Here is a 17665-nt window from a genome sequence, read left to right on the forward strand (position 1 = left end):
TAAGTACTCGGTAATCGTACTCGGTACTCGGTATCGAAGGTATATACATGTGGTACTCGTACTCGGTATCGGTACTCGCTTCAAAACCTGGTATCGTCCCATCACTACCTTCTACCAGTGTCATGAACAACCTAATTCCATATTGAAGCCCTAAGACATTAGTTGATAGTTTCACACGCTCCAATCATCAAAACATTTTAAAAGGGCAATAAAAGCGCCCGAGACTGAAGCAACCCGTTCGCAGGTTAATTACAGTCTACATTTCGGTTGGAAACAAACGCTATGAATGGATATGGTTTATTGTTGATGAAATAGGAGCGATTGCGAGTAATGAATGAATGCAATTTTTAGAAATTGAGTTGAGTTTATTTAGTTGCATCCGGGGGAGGCAACTCTCGTGTACTGCTGATATGAGCTTCCAACCATTGAATTCTCGATGTAAGACTTGTGATCTAAGATTTTAAACAAGTTTAATTGATTGATGCCTAAAAGCATATTATTTTAACCCGGACATTGTACTTAAGCTTGCAGTTGTCGCAGAACAAGTCTACAAGTGGTACTAAGTTATATAGTTTGTTTTGTAAATCTTTTGCGGATGTTTTAACTTCGTAAAACACAGAAAATTTCAAAATCAAATATGTTTTTTTACAATAATGGTTGATTTGGGGTTTGTATATACCAGCGGTTCACAACCTTTCTGGTGCAGTGGCCCCTTGATTACATTTGCTTAAGTTGCGGTGACCACAAGGATAAAATTGGTAGGCTAAATAGGCTATTAAAACCGAATATATTTTTTTCGACAAACAAGACGTTCTTGAGTTTATTTTCTTGGGCCTAGTTGTCCATGGCTTAAAACCAGTTGGGAGCAACTGCCTAAAGCGACCTCAGGCAAATTCTCAGGCGCCCCCAATTGAGGTCGCGACCCACAGGTTGGGAATCGCTGGTCTGTTTGAAGTGTCTTAATCCTGACTTGTGTTTTAAAAGTAACTTTGAATTTTTTTAGTTACACTCGGCTAAAGTTCAATGTCTTGGTTTGAACAAAAAAAGGCAAACAAGATTAAATTACCTGTGCACTAAGAGCCTGATTTCTATCTCGCAACTGCCGAGCAATTTCCGCGAGACGATTGTTCTCGGTGACATCCACTGTGATTTGTCGATAATCATCACAAGTTGGACAAACTGAAATGTAATTTTGTTTGTTTTATTGTGTACTGTAGTTTATCGCATAATATTCCATTGGGTGTCATACTCATAGAAACTCAATAGGTAATCAAAACAGGTCTTACTATTTGGTCATCATTTTTTGTCCTAACATGAAAACCAAATAATTCATTCGTTATCGAGAAATGTTTTAATTGCCTTGTGACATTTTGTTATCCTGGATTGCACTACGCGCATTCAGTGTTATTTATCCTGATGAAAGCGACCTGTGTCGGACGTCGAAATAAAAATACAATTGCCACAAGAGCTCCATAAACTTGATATTATGCCTGGCAGCAATAGCTTATTTTCAGTTAAATGTGTTAATCACTAAGCTTAATAAACTACAAACACATTTATTTCACATATTTCTTGCATATACTTCTACCTAGCTGCTATAAATATTCAGGTATGGTTTGATTGAGAAGAAATCCGCGCCATTTGGTGCCCTAATTTCTACCTCTCTAATATATACATATATTTTTGAACCTAACCAACTATTAAAAAAAGTATGATATTAAACAAATGTTACGTGTGCAAGTTTCGTTGTCAGCAAGCAGTTTATAGGTAGGAAGGCAACCGCAATCGTAAGAGCCATCAAAATTGATACAAGTCTGATTACAACCCCCGTTGTTATTTGCACACTCATTGATGTCGGTGCAGTTGTGGCGTCCGTCAAACACAAAGCCAGGGTCGCAGCCACAGCTGTGAAAATAACCACAATTAAGTTGGGAAAGTCATACTTGAAAATACCAGTGCACAGTTTAAAATACCAGTCCATGGTTTAAAATGCCGGTTCATGGTTTAAACTACAAATCCACCATTTAAAATACCAGTTAATGGTTTAAAACACAAGTACATGGTTTAAAATACCAGTCTATGGTTCAAAATACCAGTGTATGGTTTAAAATATCAATACATGGTTTAAAATACCAGATAATGGTTTAAGGTACCAGTGCATGGTTTAAAATACGAGTCCGTGGCTTTCAATACCAGTCATGGTTTAACTACAAATCCATTACTTAAACTACCAGTTAATGGTTTAAAACACCAGTTTATGGTTTTAAATACCAGTACATGGTTTCAAATACCAGTACATGGTTTCAAATACCAGTATATGGTTTAAAATACCAGTTAATGGTTCAAAAAACGGTTAAAAACACCAGTCCATTGTTTAAAATACCAATTAATGGTTTAAAAAGAAACTTAATGGTTTAAGGTACCAACCTAGGGTTTAAAATACCAGTCCATGGAATAAAATACTAGTAAATAGTTTTAACTGCCACTCCATTCTTTAACACCCTATTCCATTTTCCACGCCGTATTAACATTGTATTACTTTCATTATCTAAACAACTTAATAATGGGCGTAACTAAACATTATTTACGAATAAGAGTTTACAAAATTAAATTACTTCAGATTTAGATGTTTATTTTAGCAAATATAATTCTAAACGTAATTAACTAATTATCTTGTGCAAATTAAACAACTTAGGATTCGAATCTTAGCGTTTCAAACCAAACATATTCCAAGTTAAACTAAACATACAAAATGTCACTTATACCTGTAAGATCCATTAGAATTAGTGCAGATGTGTTGACATCCACCGTTATTCATCGAGCATTCGTTGAAATCTGCAAATCAACTGGTTAAGCTACTTTGAAAAAAAGTGCCAAAAGTATAGAATATAAGTCATTTACCTTCACACGTTCTGTTATCATCACCAAGTAGGAAACCACCATCACAAAAGCATTCAAAAGATCCAATTGTATTCCTGCAACCATCAGAACAACCAGACGAACCAGCAACACACTCTTCAATGTCTGAAAAGGTATCAAGTAATATTGGTGAACCAAATAACCACCACCAGCTAGGTCAGTGGTTCTCACCTAGTGGTTCATGAAGATAGCTTCATATTACACATTAAAAGATAGTCAAAGTGTTAGCTGTCAATAGTTTATTTCACGTCTGAAAACTATGTTTTGAAGAAACATATATATGGGGTTAAAATGCCTGTTGTGTATGCCTTTTTCTTTACTCAAAACTCGAAAATGAAATGGGTTACGTCATTATTTTTATTACGCTTGTCGTCCATTGCATAAAACGAGCTGTAAACTCTTGAAATAGGGCGATAAATAACAAACCCAGGAAGGCCTGAAGTTGTTAGTTCGAGAGGTGTTTTCGAACTTTTGCCTTGTTTTCGTAAAGGCACAATTGGTAAAAGAGAGCCGAACGCGCGGCAGCTACACCGTCATTACAATGCGTTATGTGACTTGGGCTCATAAGAAGTGAGGTTGGCGCATTGTAGCTAAACACGACTGAGGGTGGGACGTTGGTAGAACAAGTCAAGGGTAGGCTAAAAACTTACCATTCGTGTTGGGAAAAGAAGATGGGGTACGACAGGAAAATAATGTTAACCTTCTCAACTTTTGTGCTTTTTAACTTACAGTAGTGATGTTTCTAAAGCTGAATTCAATAAAACATTGCACCAGAGTTGTAAACGGGCCCGATATTGGAGTCTGAACCCGGTCCGAACCCGAATCGTTTTTGAGAAGCCCGTTTAGGCCCGAAAGTTTGATTGGCAGGCCTATACATTTAAGTCTCAGGAAAGACCAAGACAACAATCACAAATACAATAATAGACATTTGGTTTTGAACAAGGCGTTTTATGGCTGTTTAACATTAAGTCAGGTCCTGCAAGTGGCTACTAAGCTAGTTAAATTTATCAAACAAACTGACACAGAGTGTAAAGTCACGCCCGAATCAGGCCCTTTTTTAAGAAACCTAAGCCCGAACCCGGTCCGAAAAGCCCTGCCAGACTTACAGCTCTGCATTGCACTATACCTGAACAAGTTGCGTTGTCCGCATTGAGTATGTAGCCTGGGAAGCAATGGCAAGTGTGAAATCCAATCTCGTTAAAACAAACCTGTTCACAGTGATGATCAGATGTTGCACACTCGTCTATATCTGTACAATATTAAATATAAATGGTGTTAATCAGTGGTGGAATTAAGTTTTTTGTCAGCCAGTTCTACCACAAAAGTCACATTTTTCAGTCGGTTTTGTTACAAAAAGTCAATTGGCAGTAACCAGTAATGCTAACCGGTTCGCTGATCTCATAAAATTTCGTGTGACGGTTCTATAAAACCGGTGCGAACCGGCTGAATCCCACCACTGGTGTCAGTAAAGAGTTAAACCAACCAAAAATGTTATAAATACAGGGATAAATAAACGGGTCTGTATAGCTGGAAAATGTTGCATTGCATTCAGTTGTTCAATTTATTTCAAAATTTAAGTCAACATTAAACAGCTTTAAACAAAGAAAATAGTCGTACGCACATAGTCAACATGGATAAGCATACGGATAAGTAGGCCTACAGTTGAAGTAGGTTTCAACCTAGGTATCCTATAACGCCAACGTTTTAACAAATCTTTTTTTGGCCTTTTATACTGCTACTATAGCATTTTTGTACCGTGAAAAAGATACTTGTAAAGTATCCGTGTTAAGAAAGTCACAAATATATGATACCTGAGCAATTGTGACCGTCTCCAAGTAGGTAAAATCCATCATTACATTCGCAGTGAAATCTGCCTTCAGTGTTAACACAAGTTTGGTTGCAAAGGGTTGGAGATAACATGCACTCGTCGATGTCTAAAATAGAAAAAAATTCAAAGAAAAACTAGAATGGTACAAGAATATAACAACCGATCATGTCAATAAACAAAGTCCCGCAGCAAAACATTAAAGGAAATAGAAAGGACAACTACATCTAAATTGAAGTCACCAACTCTGTAAGACGAAACAATAAAATAAAATATGAACTTGCAATAAAAAACAGGCATCTTAAAATCGGATTATTGTGAGCATTACGTATTCATACGTCGCTGCCCCAAAAGTAAAATGAAACAGACATACAATTCATAATACGCCAGGCCCATTGAAGTCGTTCTACCGAATCAAGTCGGTCTCCCAAACATTCCCATGTGGCGAGGCACAGACTAGAAAAATCCATCTAGCGGCTGGGTTCAAACCCGGGACAGGAGTGTTTCCTGGACTCAGTGATGCTTCAGGGCTGATCCCAACAACAGCTGTTGTCATCATCAGTGCAGGTTTACACAAGCTTATTGGCAGTTAGGTTTTGATTACACTACTTTTCAAGTCATGGTGTTCCACAAAGTAAAATGTCTCACGACTCATGAAAACGTTTAATGGGGTGCTTAATTCCGCTAACTCGGGATAAAAAAACAAGAGATTGTAATACAAAATCAAAAGCAGAAAAAGTCATTTGAACGTGCAACGTTTAAAAAGACATTATCCAGACAGTTGATTGCTAGCATATGATACTTACCGACACAATGCGTTTGACCAGAAGGAGCATAATAGCCAACATGGCAGAGACATTGGTAAGAGCCAGGGAGGTTGTGACACAACTGGGAACAGCCGTGATTATCAAACGCACATTCGTCGACATCTTGACAGGTGGTGACGTTTTCGACCGTGTAACCCGGAGGACATTCGCATAAAAAGCTTCCTGCTGTGTTAGTGCAACTGGCTTTCTGTGAAATATTGAAACGTTTTTACCAACTAAGGTATTATATTGTTAGCTGTAACAAAAATTTCTACTACGCGGTCCTTGAGTTACTTTGAAGTTCATTTTTGGCCCTTAAAGGTGTTTTAGTTTAAAAAGTTTGAAGTGAGATGAACATAAAGTAATAACCTATGGTATCAGCCCCAAAGCGTTCATGCAGACCAGCGATCACGGCATACTGATATATAAATCATATAGTACGCCGCTTTGTACCAACAAAATGTATTGCTTTATATATTCTGATTTTAATCCTATCCCTTATCAGGGCAAATGCCACAAGCTACAAAAATGACGGAAGTTTCTTGAAAATACTTTAAATGCCGCTTAGTAACTACTAAAGTACGAATGTTGTACTTACTTAAATACCTGTAGTGTTTTAGTCAAGATTATTGTAGTTTTGTTTAACTTACCACACTTTGGTCGCACGGGTGTAATTGACATTCGTCTATGTCGGTACAAGTGCCGTTGACGAGCCCGTATCCAACAAAGCATCTGAATATTTTGCAGAAGAACATTTACTGGTGTTTGTATTTTAGCACTAGTATATAAGACGACAGAAAAATATTTTGACAAGATAGATTTAAAGACCCATTTTCAAATGCCTCATGTATTTTTGGAACACTACATACGGATCTGTTCATACGTATAATGGTGAAAATAACGACCCAAATAGACTTAAAAAGCGACATGCTTTTTTGTTCAAACGTTTCGGCAAATGCTCATGCCATCATCAGTGATATGAAGGCCACATCAGTTACACCCGTTTATATACACTTTAGTCGCAAAAAGGAATGATAAAAAGGTGCGCAGAAGCGAGGTGTAAGCCACCTGCGAGTGTGCGTCTGACGAAACAGGTGCAGAGCAACTACGACATACAATATATTTACAAGCAAAGAATCAATAGTAGGACAGCACGTCACATCAAAAATACGCAATAAGTTAATTAGGTATTAAACAAATACAGAGGAACCGACATAGAATCAACGTTTAATTCCGGTTTATAGCGTTGAATGGAAATTGATTCCAGTAACATTAGTCGATAGCGGTCCCTTGCTGTTCCAAGCACTTCCGGGTTTTTAAAGTCCACTACCAGGCGAAACCGTGGAACGCGAGTTTATGAACATCAACGAAGTGGAACGTCCGAGGTGCGTCAACACCTTCAGGCCAACAAAGACCATGCAGTGGACTTTAAAAACCCGGAAGTGCTTGGAACAGCCAGGGACCGCTATCGACTAATGTTACTGGAATCAATTTCCATTCAACGCCATAACCCGAAATTAAACGTTGATTCTAAGTCGGTTCCTCTGTATATCTAAGTCGGTTCCTCTGTTTAATACCTAATAACTTATTGCGTATTTTTTGATGTGACGTGCTGTCCTACTTTTGTTTCTTTGTTTGTAAATATATTGTATGTCGTAGTTGCTCTGCACCTGTTTCGTCAGACGCACACTCGCAGGTGGCTTACACCTCGCTTCTGCGCACCTTTTTATTACCTTTATGCGACTAAAGTGTGTATAAACGGTTGTAACTGATGTGGCCTTCATATCACTGATGATGGCATGAGCATTTGCACCGTTATTTTCACCATTAAACTCATGTATTTTTGTTTTTAAATGCCATAAATAAGTCCATGTTTTTTTAAATAAGTCCAAGTATTTTCCAAACGCATTTCAATTTTGCTTACTTGCAGTGAAAGGATCCGTCTGTATTCACGCACTGCTGTTGGCAACCGGCGTTTTTATTCTCGCATTCGTTAATATCCTGAAAAATAAATAACAACCATGGAAGTAAAACACAGATGATTGTGGTTATAAGCTACTCTAATAAGCCAAGCTTTTGCTAATGATTAGTCGTAATATTCATTAAACAAGTTTTTTCTTCGCAAGTAATATTGGGGCAGACCAGGTTCTGCGAGCTAATTTACCTGTCCCGTCAAAATAGTAATGTTAAAATAAAGTCTAATTCGTCATGTTTTTGACTTGAATTTTTGAAATTCGTTTGAATAAATGTCAATACTGATATTTGTTTAACCAGAACTTCCAGTGATTCGAATCTGTAAAATGAAATCAAATTCAATATGCATTTAAGCGGAACTTACAATGATTCGATGAAGTAAAAAAACTTTAATACTAATGTAACACATGTGCGATAATGAACTTGCCTCACACTGCAAACCATCGTGAGACAAGGTGAATCCCCCTACGCATGCGCATTCAAAAGATCCTGGAGAGTTTTCGCAATAATGATCACAAGGTCCGCGTCCGTCGCTCGGTGCACATTCGTCTAAAAAGATGGTTGTTATCCAAACAGGGATCTGAGTTACTTAAGGCAAGTCTATGGCACTGGTGTCCAACCGGGGGCTGCGACTTATACCTAATAGATTGTATGTTTTAGAAATCACTTTGGAAATGTTTATTTGTTAAAAAACATATTCAAAATTTTAGGAATTAATAAGGCCAAGATCCGGATTAACCGATGTAAATCAGTTAAAGCCTTACTATATTACAAATCATTTGTACCTCAAGTTTTGTCCGAATTAGGCGAAGATCCGAATTAACCTAATCTGGTTTAACCCAGGTTTACCGTATTTTATTAAAATCTGAACACACCATTAGCTGGAAATGTTTGTAAATTAGCCACAGACGTGCCGTAAATTTTTGATCGTGTCTGCGTTTAAAAAGCCAAAAAAGGTTTAAAAACACTATTCTATTGCCTATTGCTATACTCGCTGAATATAAAATAAAAGGCTTGAGCGAGAAACAAATAACAGCTGAACAAACAGGCTACTGCTATCAATGGTAAAGGAAAGTGTCATAACAATGTCACACAAAAAATGAAAAGTAAGTCATAGCAATGTTTGTTTCAACCATGCGCTAATTAATATTTTCTGTTTTTTTTTTTGAAAAGAAAATATGCTCGACTCGGGTCACGCTCTGGAAATTATTCGAGTTGGTACAACATACTCGAATCACAAAATTATTGGAGTGTAATTTAAACTCACAAATTGCCGTTTTGGGAAAAAAAAAACTATAACTGTACTATAACTGGAATACACTTTGTGCATGCAATAAGAACGAGACTTACTTATGTCGCTGCAAAAGTTCGATCCTGGGCTTCTAGGAGCATAACCAGCTTGACAATCGCATCTGTAACTTCCAGGTGTGTTAAAGCAAACCTGGATATAACATACTAATAACATAACATCTATGAACATATAGGGTACTATTAAGGTTCACCTGTGAAGTATTATATACAACTAAAAAACTTTTTATGTAGAACTATGTAAACTTTGTAAACAGTAAAATTATAAACATGGGACTCCGTAGCTTGAGATACGTTATAACGAACTTGTTAGGTGTAAACATTTTGGACAAGACAACGAGTCGCATTGATACAATTCAAGCTTTTTCTACTAGTGTCAAAGTTAGATTGGAAAATTAAATTACAGGTATTACACATACGGATAGATCCATTGACTTAATTAGAGTGCACGCTGTTTCCAGCTATAAAGCCTCATGCAAACTTTTCATATAATGGCTCCATACTTTTCATATTAATTGACTTATATTTATTTGAAAGAAAACCTGATGGCAGTCTCCGTTGTTATCCAGACACTCATCGATGTCAGTGCAGTTGGTTTCTTGGTCGTTGGAAAGAAACCCTTGGTTACAAACACAAGTGTAGGTACCAACGGTGTCGATGCATTCATGACAATTCTCTGGAGCCAAACCTAAAAAAATCCGTATTAAGTGGTTCTAGCCGCATTGTAAGGTTGCAGAAAAATAGCACCGGGGCATTAATCTTCCTAAAAACTAAACAAATGATTGCTAGTAGGGATGTGCCAAAACTGCAAATGTTCTGTTCGTTCGAGCACCGAGCATCTCACTTTAACGCTCGGTGCTCGGCCGAACACGCTCGGTGCATTATGACGGCATAAAAAAACTTTCTACGTTTTAGCTCTACAAGGCCTCTTACGTCACCGGCGGTGTTTTATTTAGCTGTACATACCCGTTTTTTCACCATCTAGTGCATTTAAAAATTCATTCGTTTTTGTTCATAGACACCCTTTAGAACACTAGTTTCGTATGTTAGCAGGGCATGAATATGCAAATTTAACGCTCGGGACAGTTTGTGCAACTGCTCGGCCGAGTACCGAGCATTAAAAACATCGATGCTCGGTACCGAGTACTCGGGTTCTGGCTCGGCTCGGCCCATTCCTACTTGCTAGCACTGTGCTAAAATGGTTCAGTGGGTCGCCTTTCATTTAAAATTCAAGTTTCTTCGACAGCTGCACAACCTTTATTCAACTTGCAGGGGCAGATTGCACACCCATCGTTTGTACATTATGCCATAACGCCCATTACGTGACGTCGCTATGTTTTTAATTAACTTGCACAATGTATGTTAACTTTAGATCATGTATTTTATCATGTACAGGAAACAAGCATCTCACGTCACTGTGACGTCATAACATGACAAAAACAACAAATTTAGAAGTATCTCACATAAGAACTCAAAGTAGCCAAATTCCTGCAAATTGCTGACTCAGCAATTATTGTCAAACGCCTATGCTCTGTTGCGTCACCTATCGGAAATTCCAAAACCTGGCTACAGTGAGTTCTTACGTTAGTAGCTCTACCACAAATTTAAGCTTCTACGCCAGAGCAGCAATTAAGGTCTTGGATTGGTTATAAGCCTGCCGTAAGGACAATGTAGTTTTTTGGGGTCAGTGAATCGAATGTTGTACCTCTGTCGCATTCGTCAATGTTTACACATGCTCGATCTTTGAGTGGGTCAACTTCCCATCCTTCATAACACGAGCATTCCCATCCACCTGGGACGTTTCTACAATCCTGGTCGCAGTCATCCCAATGAGAAGGACATTCATCAACATCTGCCAAGACCAAATAAATTTTGTACATACAATAGGGCGAAAAAAAAATTTTTTTTTGGCTGGTGGTGTATTGCTTGTCTGTTAGCTAAAATATTTTGGCTGAATCAGCATTTTTTTACAAAGTTTTGGTTTGGGTTTGAAAGCTGTTATTGATTTGGGAGATGTCTTTATCGTTCACAGTGTACAACTTAAAATAACACAGTTGCTGACTGTGTATTGTTTAAAAACTGAAGAAAATGTTAAAAACAACGTGCAAATTCACTAGCTTTGGAACACTATACACGGATCTGAAACGGTCCACCAAATTTCTCCAGCGGTTTCCCAAAATTTGGAAATGGCTATTTTTTGGTATTTAAATGAAACACTTGCGGTCTCTTAAAACTACTTAGCGGTCACCCAAACCAAACCTTAAAAAAAACTGGGTGTAACTGATGTGGCCTTCATATCAGTGATGATGATATGAGCATTTACAGAAACGTTTGATTAATAAAGCATGTCCAAGTTTATTTGGGCCGATACAGAAATGGCTTGTAACTCACCACTGCAAGTTCGTCCGTTGTCGTCAAGCTTGTAGCCTTTTCTACAGTCACAGAAGTATGAGCCTGCTTCATTTAAACAAGTTTGTTCGCAACGATGTCTTAACTTCAAATCGTCAGTTGTGCATTCGTTCACATCTAACATTCACAAGAAATAGGGTTATTAGGGTTTTAAAGATTTTATACATTGTAACGCGAATTATCTTTAAAGTTATGTTAAGACAATTTTTACCAGTGCTTTTATGGCACTTCTTCAAAACAAACATACTTTTGTATTGACATTTTCTTTTAATAATGAGACTCAAAACTACAATAGTAGTAAATATTAGTATTACTATAAACACAATAGTAATGCATGTTAAACTACAAACCTAAATAACGAAACCTAAAATAACTCCGGTTTTAACGCTATCTTCACAAAAGCTATAATCAATTCTTTGTAGTGCATGATGTATGTTTTCCTGCGTAGGTAAGTTAAACTTAAAAAAAAATGGTTTTACCTTTGCATGTCCTTAAATCGTCGGCAAGCACAAAGCCTTGATGACAGGCGCAGGTGAATTGACCATTTCCTGATGACTGACACAATTGTTCACATCCACCGTTCTTGTCTCTACATGTCATGTCTGCAAGAACAAGCACGTTTTTGTGCAGTCGAATAATTGTTGGTGAAACGTTGTTTTAACTCAGTTTCCTTTTTTTGTCAATTATTATTTTAAAAACATTTTCATTGCTTCATGATTTAACAAAAAGTCGTAAGGCGGCTTGAACAAACGTTACTTAAAATAGTAGGTTTCAAGTGCACTTTAAGGGCCCTGCTTCCAAATCTGAAGCCGTTTTTTTGTAAACCACAAACAAACAAGAAATTTATTTTATTTCATTGTTAAGTTTCTGTACATATGCATGAATACGGTTAATCGCATAACTGACTTTCCAAGCTTTTTAAGCAATTACTCAAAAGATGCGATCGATTTTCTTTTGTCTAAGGTTTAGATTTACTATTTCTATGCAACTAAAAAGAATATGCAAATAACCGGATTCGTCTACATTACCTGAGCAAGTTCTTCCATCAGGTGAGAGATCATATCCAGGTTGAGTACAGCTACAAACGAATGAACCCGGAGTGTTCGAGCATTGATCGGTGCACAGTGATAACTTACACTCGTCAATGTCTAAAAACGCAAAACAAGTGTAAACAAAATACACAGCAAGTAGTGTAAGGATTATTGGACATGACATTTGAAATTTTGAACCACCAATTTGTGTGTTTAACTTTAAACTAAAACTTTGATTTTTCAGCGAAATAGGCCAGAAATATAATAAACGTATGTGTGTTATTGCCCTTTGTGGGTTGAACTAAATTAAAGTCATATTGCAAATCTCAAGTCAAAAAAGCGTTGCCCGCCCACCAAGAATAAAAATGAAACAAACAATTGGCATTACTATAGTTTCTAGTTACTTACCAACACACTGGACACCGTTTTTGTCCACGTCATATCCTTGATCACAGTAACAGCGAACTTGGCCAGGAACAATAACTTGACAGTGATGACTGCAACCACCGTTGTTGACTGTACAGTCGGCTGGTGTAGAAACACGCTATGGGTTAATTTTATGCGAATATTTTTGAGGAAAGTTGAGTTTTTTCTTGGTTAAAACATAATACACTGAGCAATCACCAAGCCGGAAATAGCTGCGCAACGTTGAAACGTAATGGAGCGCAAAATAGTGGATGGCACAATTGGTGGATTATGATAGAGTGCTCCGCAGTTATGCAGTTTTATAAAGCTTTATGTGGCGGATTTAAATAAATGCGATTGTACAAAGAAATACATTTAATTGCAGGCGTTTTAACAGTTGATGCATCATCAGTTTAATTCATTAAAATTCTTTTTCTATTTATCAAATACAAGAATGATCGTTAGATATAGTTTGAACGTCGTCCTATTACACTAATCTTATAGTTCAAAGCAATTCGATTTACCCAGCTAAAATTGCGGTTCAAAAATTGGCCTATAGTGTTACTTCAGGCCATAATCAAGGCCGTTTCATCGTTTCAACTCAAGCCCAAACCCGACTAGAAAAGTCCAACCTACAACCCCTTAACTGAAATTCAATCGACATTTCCTCAGCTCTTATTGTGATACCAAACTCCAGGAATACACTACTTACTGCTAGTGCTGTACTGAATGTGAAAACCGGATCTGGACACTGAGCGATCAGAAGCAAACTTTAAAGTAAGTTTTGATGAGTTGATGAGCTTCTTGAAGGGCTGTAGGTCACCGCAGTATTTAGCGATAAGCGCTGCGTCTTCTTGGACGGAGAGTTCCAAACGGTCAAATTTGCAATCAGCTGAGTCTTCCAACCTATAAGTAAATGATTTTTTAAACGTTTTAGACTGGTTTGTCTTGTGATGTGAGATTTTGGATTTGGTGTACCGACTACGATAGATTTAAACTAGTGATGCACCAAATGTTCTGCCATTTTTTTGGTTTTGATAAAATTTTTGGTAAATTTTTACAACCTTCCAATAAAAGATAATAAATTAACAAAGCCATTCAAATTTGTAGTTTTGCAGCTTATATATACTTCATACATATTGCTATGGGGTTTACTAACTAATTAACAATATACGATTCAGTTTTAAACATCAAATAGTTCGGTTGTGCAGTAAGCGTTCAAATTCTAGTCAAGAATCTGAAAGAAAAAGCTCGCATTTGCCAAATGTTGCACACACTATTTGAATGACGATGTATTAGCTGATTTCGTTTTTGAACGAAGATCAATAATTAGGTGTTGAATAAAAAAAACACATGCACATACGAAAAGTCCAGGAATGAAAGTAGTAGTTGGGTTCCACTTCTTGGAATAATGTTGTATCGACAATCGCTTGAGTCAGGATAATTTTCAGGGTAACTCGGTGATCGAATGTCACCACTTGTGTCTTGCAGATGATAAGAACAACCTACAAGTAAATACGTGAAAGTGAACCAGAACAATAGTAGTATTGTTAGGCGAATCGACGCCTCACAGTATAGGACAGTGGTTCTCAACTAGGGCCCATGGCCCGCCAGGGGGGGCCACAGGTGTAGATTCACCAGAAACACCCAATAAAAGTCACTTTCTTTTTCAATGCGCATAATTAAATGTGTGTTGCAAATAACTTTATGCCCTAATTTAATCGACTTTTTTACATACTATTTGTCTATATTGAGGTTTTTCACGATTACTGATCCTTGTTTACTCTATACTGATCCTTGTTTACTCGACCTGTTTAAAGTCAAAATTAGTATCAAATTTCAACATGAGTTTGTCATTGCTATTTTTAGGGGGCCACAGGTCTTACAGGGTTACTTTTATGGGGCCACAGTCCACGAAAGGTTGAGAACCACTGGTATAGGAAATATCCAACATGAAACTACCCGCTGGCCTACTGTTATGGATAAAACAAAATCCGTTTTATTAAACCTAAGACGAACATATGCAGCAATCTCTAGGACAAGTCCTAAGCGTTCATGCAGACCAACGATAACGATACGCTTTTAGTACGCCAGGCCTGCTTCATTCGGCATAACGCCTTTTAATCGGCTTGGCGTACCTTAGGTACAGTGCAATACATTCGACAAAGCAAAATCAAAAAATGTGTATCCACATATATAATGTATCAGAGTTGTTTTAACCAGTTCTTCTTTTTAATTTTTTAATTTTTGCATCATTGTTCAAAGAAATGTTAGCCCATGATCAAATTCGTACCGCCCACTATATTTAAAAGCAGAGTGGTTAGCGAAAAAGCCCCGTGTATACAAGGTTGTTGATTCTAATCCAGTCTCGGTCACTTGTGTTTCCCAGAGCAAGAAACTTAAGCGAACTGCTCCAACCCAAAGAATATGATGAATTCAGCTAAATTGTCACCAACTCCTCCGAAAAGCTAAATAACTCCACAGACTTAAGCACAACGCGTTAAGTGGTTGTCTGCCAACCGAGGGTATAAATAAAACAAACAAACAAACAAACCAGCACTATAACGGATGGAGAAACCATCGCCACTCGTCGATTCGTCTGCTTTGAACACAACTGTTAGCTCTTGACCGGAACTGCTGTAAGCGGGAGGCAGCCTACTTCCGCAATGTTTCCCAAGTAATGGGGATAGGTTGGTAGGGCCATCAAATACTTGTAAGTAGTCGAACCTATTTGAAAAACAAAAACAAATTTGAGCTTACTTAATTTTACTTCACATGGTGATTTCGCAGTAATACAGAAACAGTCACCAAGCTGGGCTACACAATGTTGTAGCAATTTACTTGCAAATGACATTATTTAAATAAGTGGTATTTCTTTCAAATTTGTTACAAGTGGCAAGCTTTAATAAAGTCATATTCATCCCAGATAGAATTGTAACAGGACCGGGCTTTTCAGCTCGGTTTCAAGCTTACATTTGAACGAAACGGGATTATTTGGCTTGAATGTACACTAGGCCTCTGTTGTTATAACTTGACCTTGGTATAATGATAAAAATAACGGCCCAATAGACGTAGAAAAACGGCGGCATTTTTCAAAAGTTTCGGCAAATGCTTATGCCATCATCAGTGATATACATCATTTGCACCTTTTTATGTCCACTTGAGTCACGTAAAAGATTGATAAAAAAGGTGGGAAACAAGCGTCGCGTAAAATCGACAGATAAAAAGGTGCGCAGACGTGACCAACATGAGGTTATAGCAAGGTGTAAGTCATGTGTACGAAATATAACAGGTGTAGACCAACCACAATACAAAAACGTTTGAACAATAAAACTGTCGCTTTTTACGTCTATTTGGGCCGGTATTTACATCATTAAACTTATGATCGATAGATCCGTATACTGTATAGTTGACCTTGGTAAATCTGAAAAAAATGGGTTCGGGTCGGGTTTTAGGCTTGCACTATCAGGTTAAGGTCCAAAAATTCCGGACCGCTTACTACACTGATCCCAGAAGTCAATAATCTTACCGACAGAGAGTATGATGCTCGAGATCAAAAGCTTCGAAGGTGATGGTAATAGTTCTTGCAGGATCCGAACTGCGTAACTGATAGGTGCAGGAAGTTTTTGGTCCATATGTAGCAGGATAGTTAGGTGATGTTATAAGTCCTGTCATTCCTGGTGTAATCAAGATGTTTTGATTGCATGATTGGGCTGAAACTGTCAAACAAAATACATGGTAAGCAATCATGCTGGCTCTATTTTGTCTTCTAACTTAGTTTAAACTATAAATGAGTATTTCTTACTGTGCCGTTCCTAGACCAGTGGTCCTTATTCTATTCATTATTATCATAAATTCTTCGTTTTTTTACTAATGAGAAATTACAAACTTGGCTGAATTAAACAAATTTAGCCTTTTCTAAAAACCTGAGAAATGACAGAAGAGCAAAAGTCACCTACCTTGCCAATCAGAGTTTATAAGCAGAACAATCGTTAAAATACAGCAAAGTAAACTCATGACTTTGAAACTAGATTTACCAAATCTATAAACAACCACCAAATAATAATATCAGCAAAAACGGACAGTTTTTGCAATTAAAAATCTGAATATCGAGTTTTCTTTACCACTAACTTACATAAAAGTGAAAGTCGAACTATTCCTCACAACGGTTCGCAAACAAATCAATGACGCATTTTCGTTTTGGGATTTGTTTCAATGACAGGAAACGATCAGAGACCTCTGGTTGGGTGAAATATTCGCTTGTGAGCAAATGGCAAGGTTCGATATGCGTTTTTTCGGGCGGAATTCTGCGAAAAAGTAATAATCCATGAAAGGCAAATTTTTTCGCTGTGCTTTACGAATATGCCCCTTATAATATTTCTATAAATTCATTAAAACTTAATGTATCGTTTATCTAGACACAATCAAAAACTATTCTTTGACTGACCAGCCTAATTTTTGAAAACAAGCAAGTTGGTTTTATATGTGCTTTTCAAATGCGCAAACGCAGCCGATTTAATAATTGGAAAATCTAGGTCTGATCACTGCAGGACAGGTTATCAAGCATTGACTGTATAGGCTACAGAGAAGATATAAAAGAGTGTACACCTTTCGCTGGTTACTCGTCATGTAATGGTAAATGGCTCATCATGTAATGGCTTATGTTAAATAAACAACTCAAACACTACTGGACTCAAAAAACAAAAATTTAGGGGAATTCACGCGCGACAGCCTTGTACAACAACATTTTCAAAAATGACGCACTTCGTCAAACTCGGCTACCAGTCGGTGCGCTTGTAGATTTGCTATTGTTTCCGGACAGAGATTGCGTTACCACTAGATGATGAACCACAGCTCGAAGTCTCAAATCTGGACAAAAACTTATACAATTCCTAACCATAGCACTAGATTTTTTTCCCAGGAGCTTTTAAATGAAATAGGAAACATACTTTCTTCCCTCGTGTACACCGTAAGTTCCGATTAGATTT

The 17665-nt window shown here is 37.4% G+C and overlaps 1 protein-coding gene across 1 annotated transcript; it reads right to left on the minus strand.

The window, feature by feature from the left end:
- Positions 1 to 281: 281 nt before the first annotated feature.
- LOC145205235 (uncharacterized) lies at positions 282 to 16711 on the minus strand. The gene is made up of 23 exons (XM_080077904.1): positions 16637 to 16711; positions 16207 to 16396; positions 15232 to 15404; positions 14041 to 14182; positions 13390 to 13583; positions 12681 to 12800; positions 12270 to 12389; positions 11721 to 11843; positions 11224 to 11358; positions 10538 to 10684; positions 9375 to 9520; positions 8875 to 8965; positions 7952 to 8073; positions 7475 to 7551; positions 6201 to 6282; positions 5551 to 5758; positions 4731 to 4853; positions 4046 to 4168; positions 2902 to 3024; positions 2766 to 2835; positions 1733 to 1905; positions 1067 to 1179; positions 282 to 452 (listed from the first exon to the last, which is right to left on the minus strand). Exons 1-23 carry the CDS (start codon positions 16692 to 16694, stop codon positions 366 to 368), a joined length of 2940 nt encoding a protein of 979 aa, XP_079934030.1. The 5' UTR covers positions 16695 to 16711; the 3' UTR covers positions 282 to 365.
- Between the last annotated feature and the right edge of the window lie 954 nt (positions 16712 to 17665).

The sequence above is a fragment of the Phallusia mammillata genome, chromosome 8 (genome assembly GCF_965637545.1).
Source record: "Phallusia mammillata chromosome 8, kaPhaMamm4.hap1.1, whole genome shotgun sequence".
NCBI lineage: Eukaryota > Metazoa > Chordata > Ascidiacea > Phlebobranchia > Ascidiidae > Phallusia > Phallusia mammillata.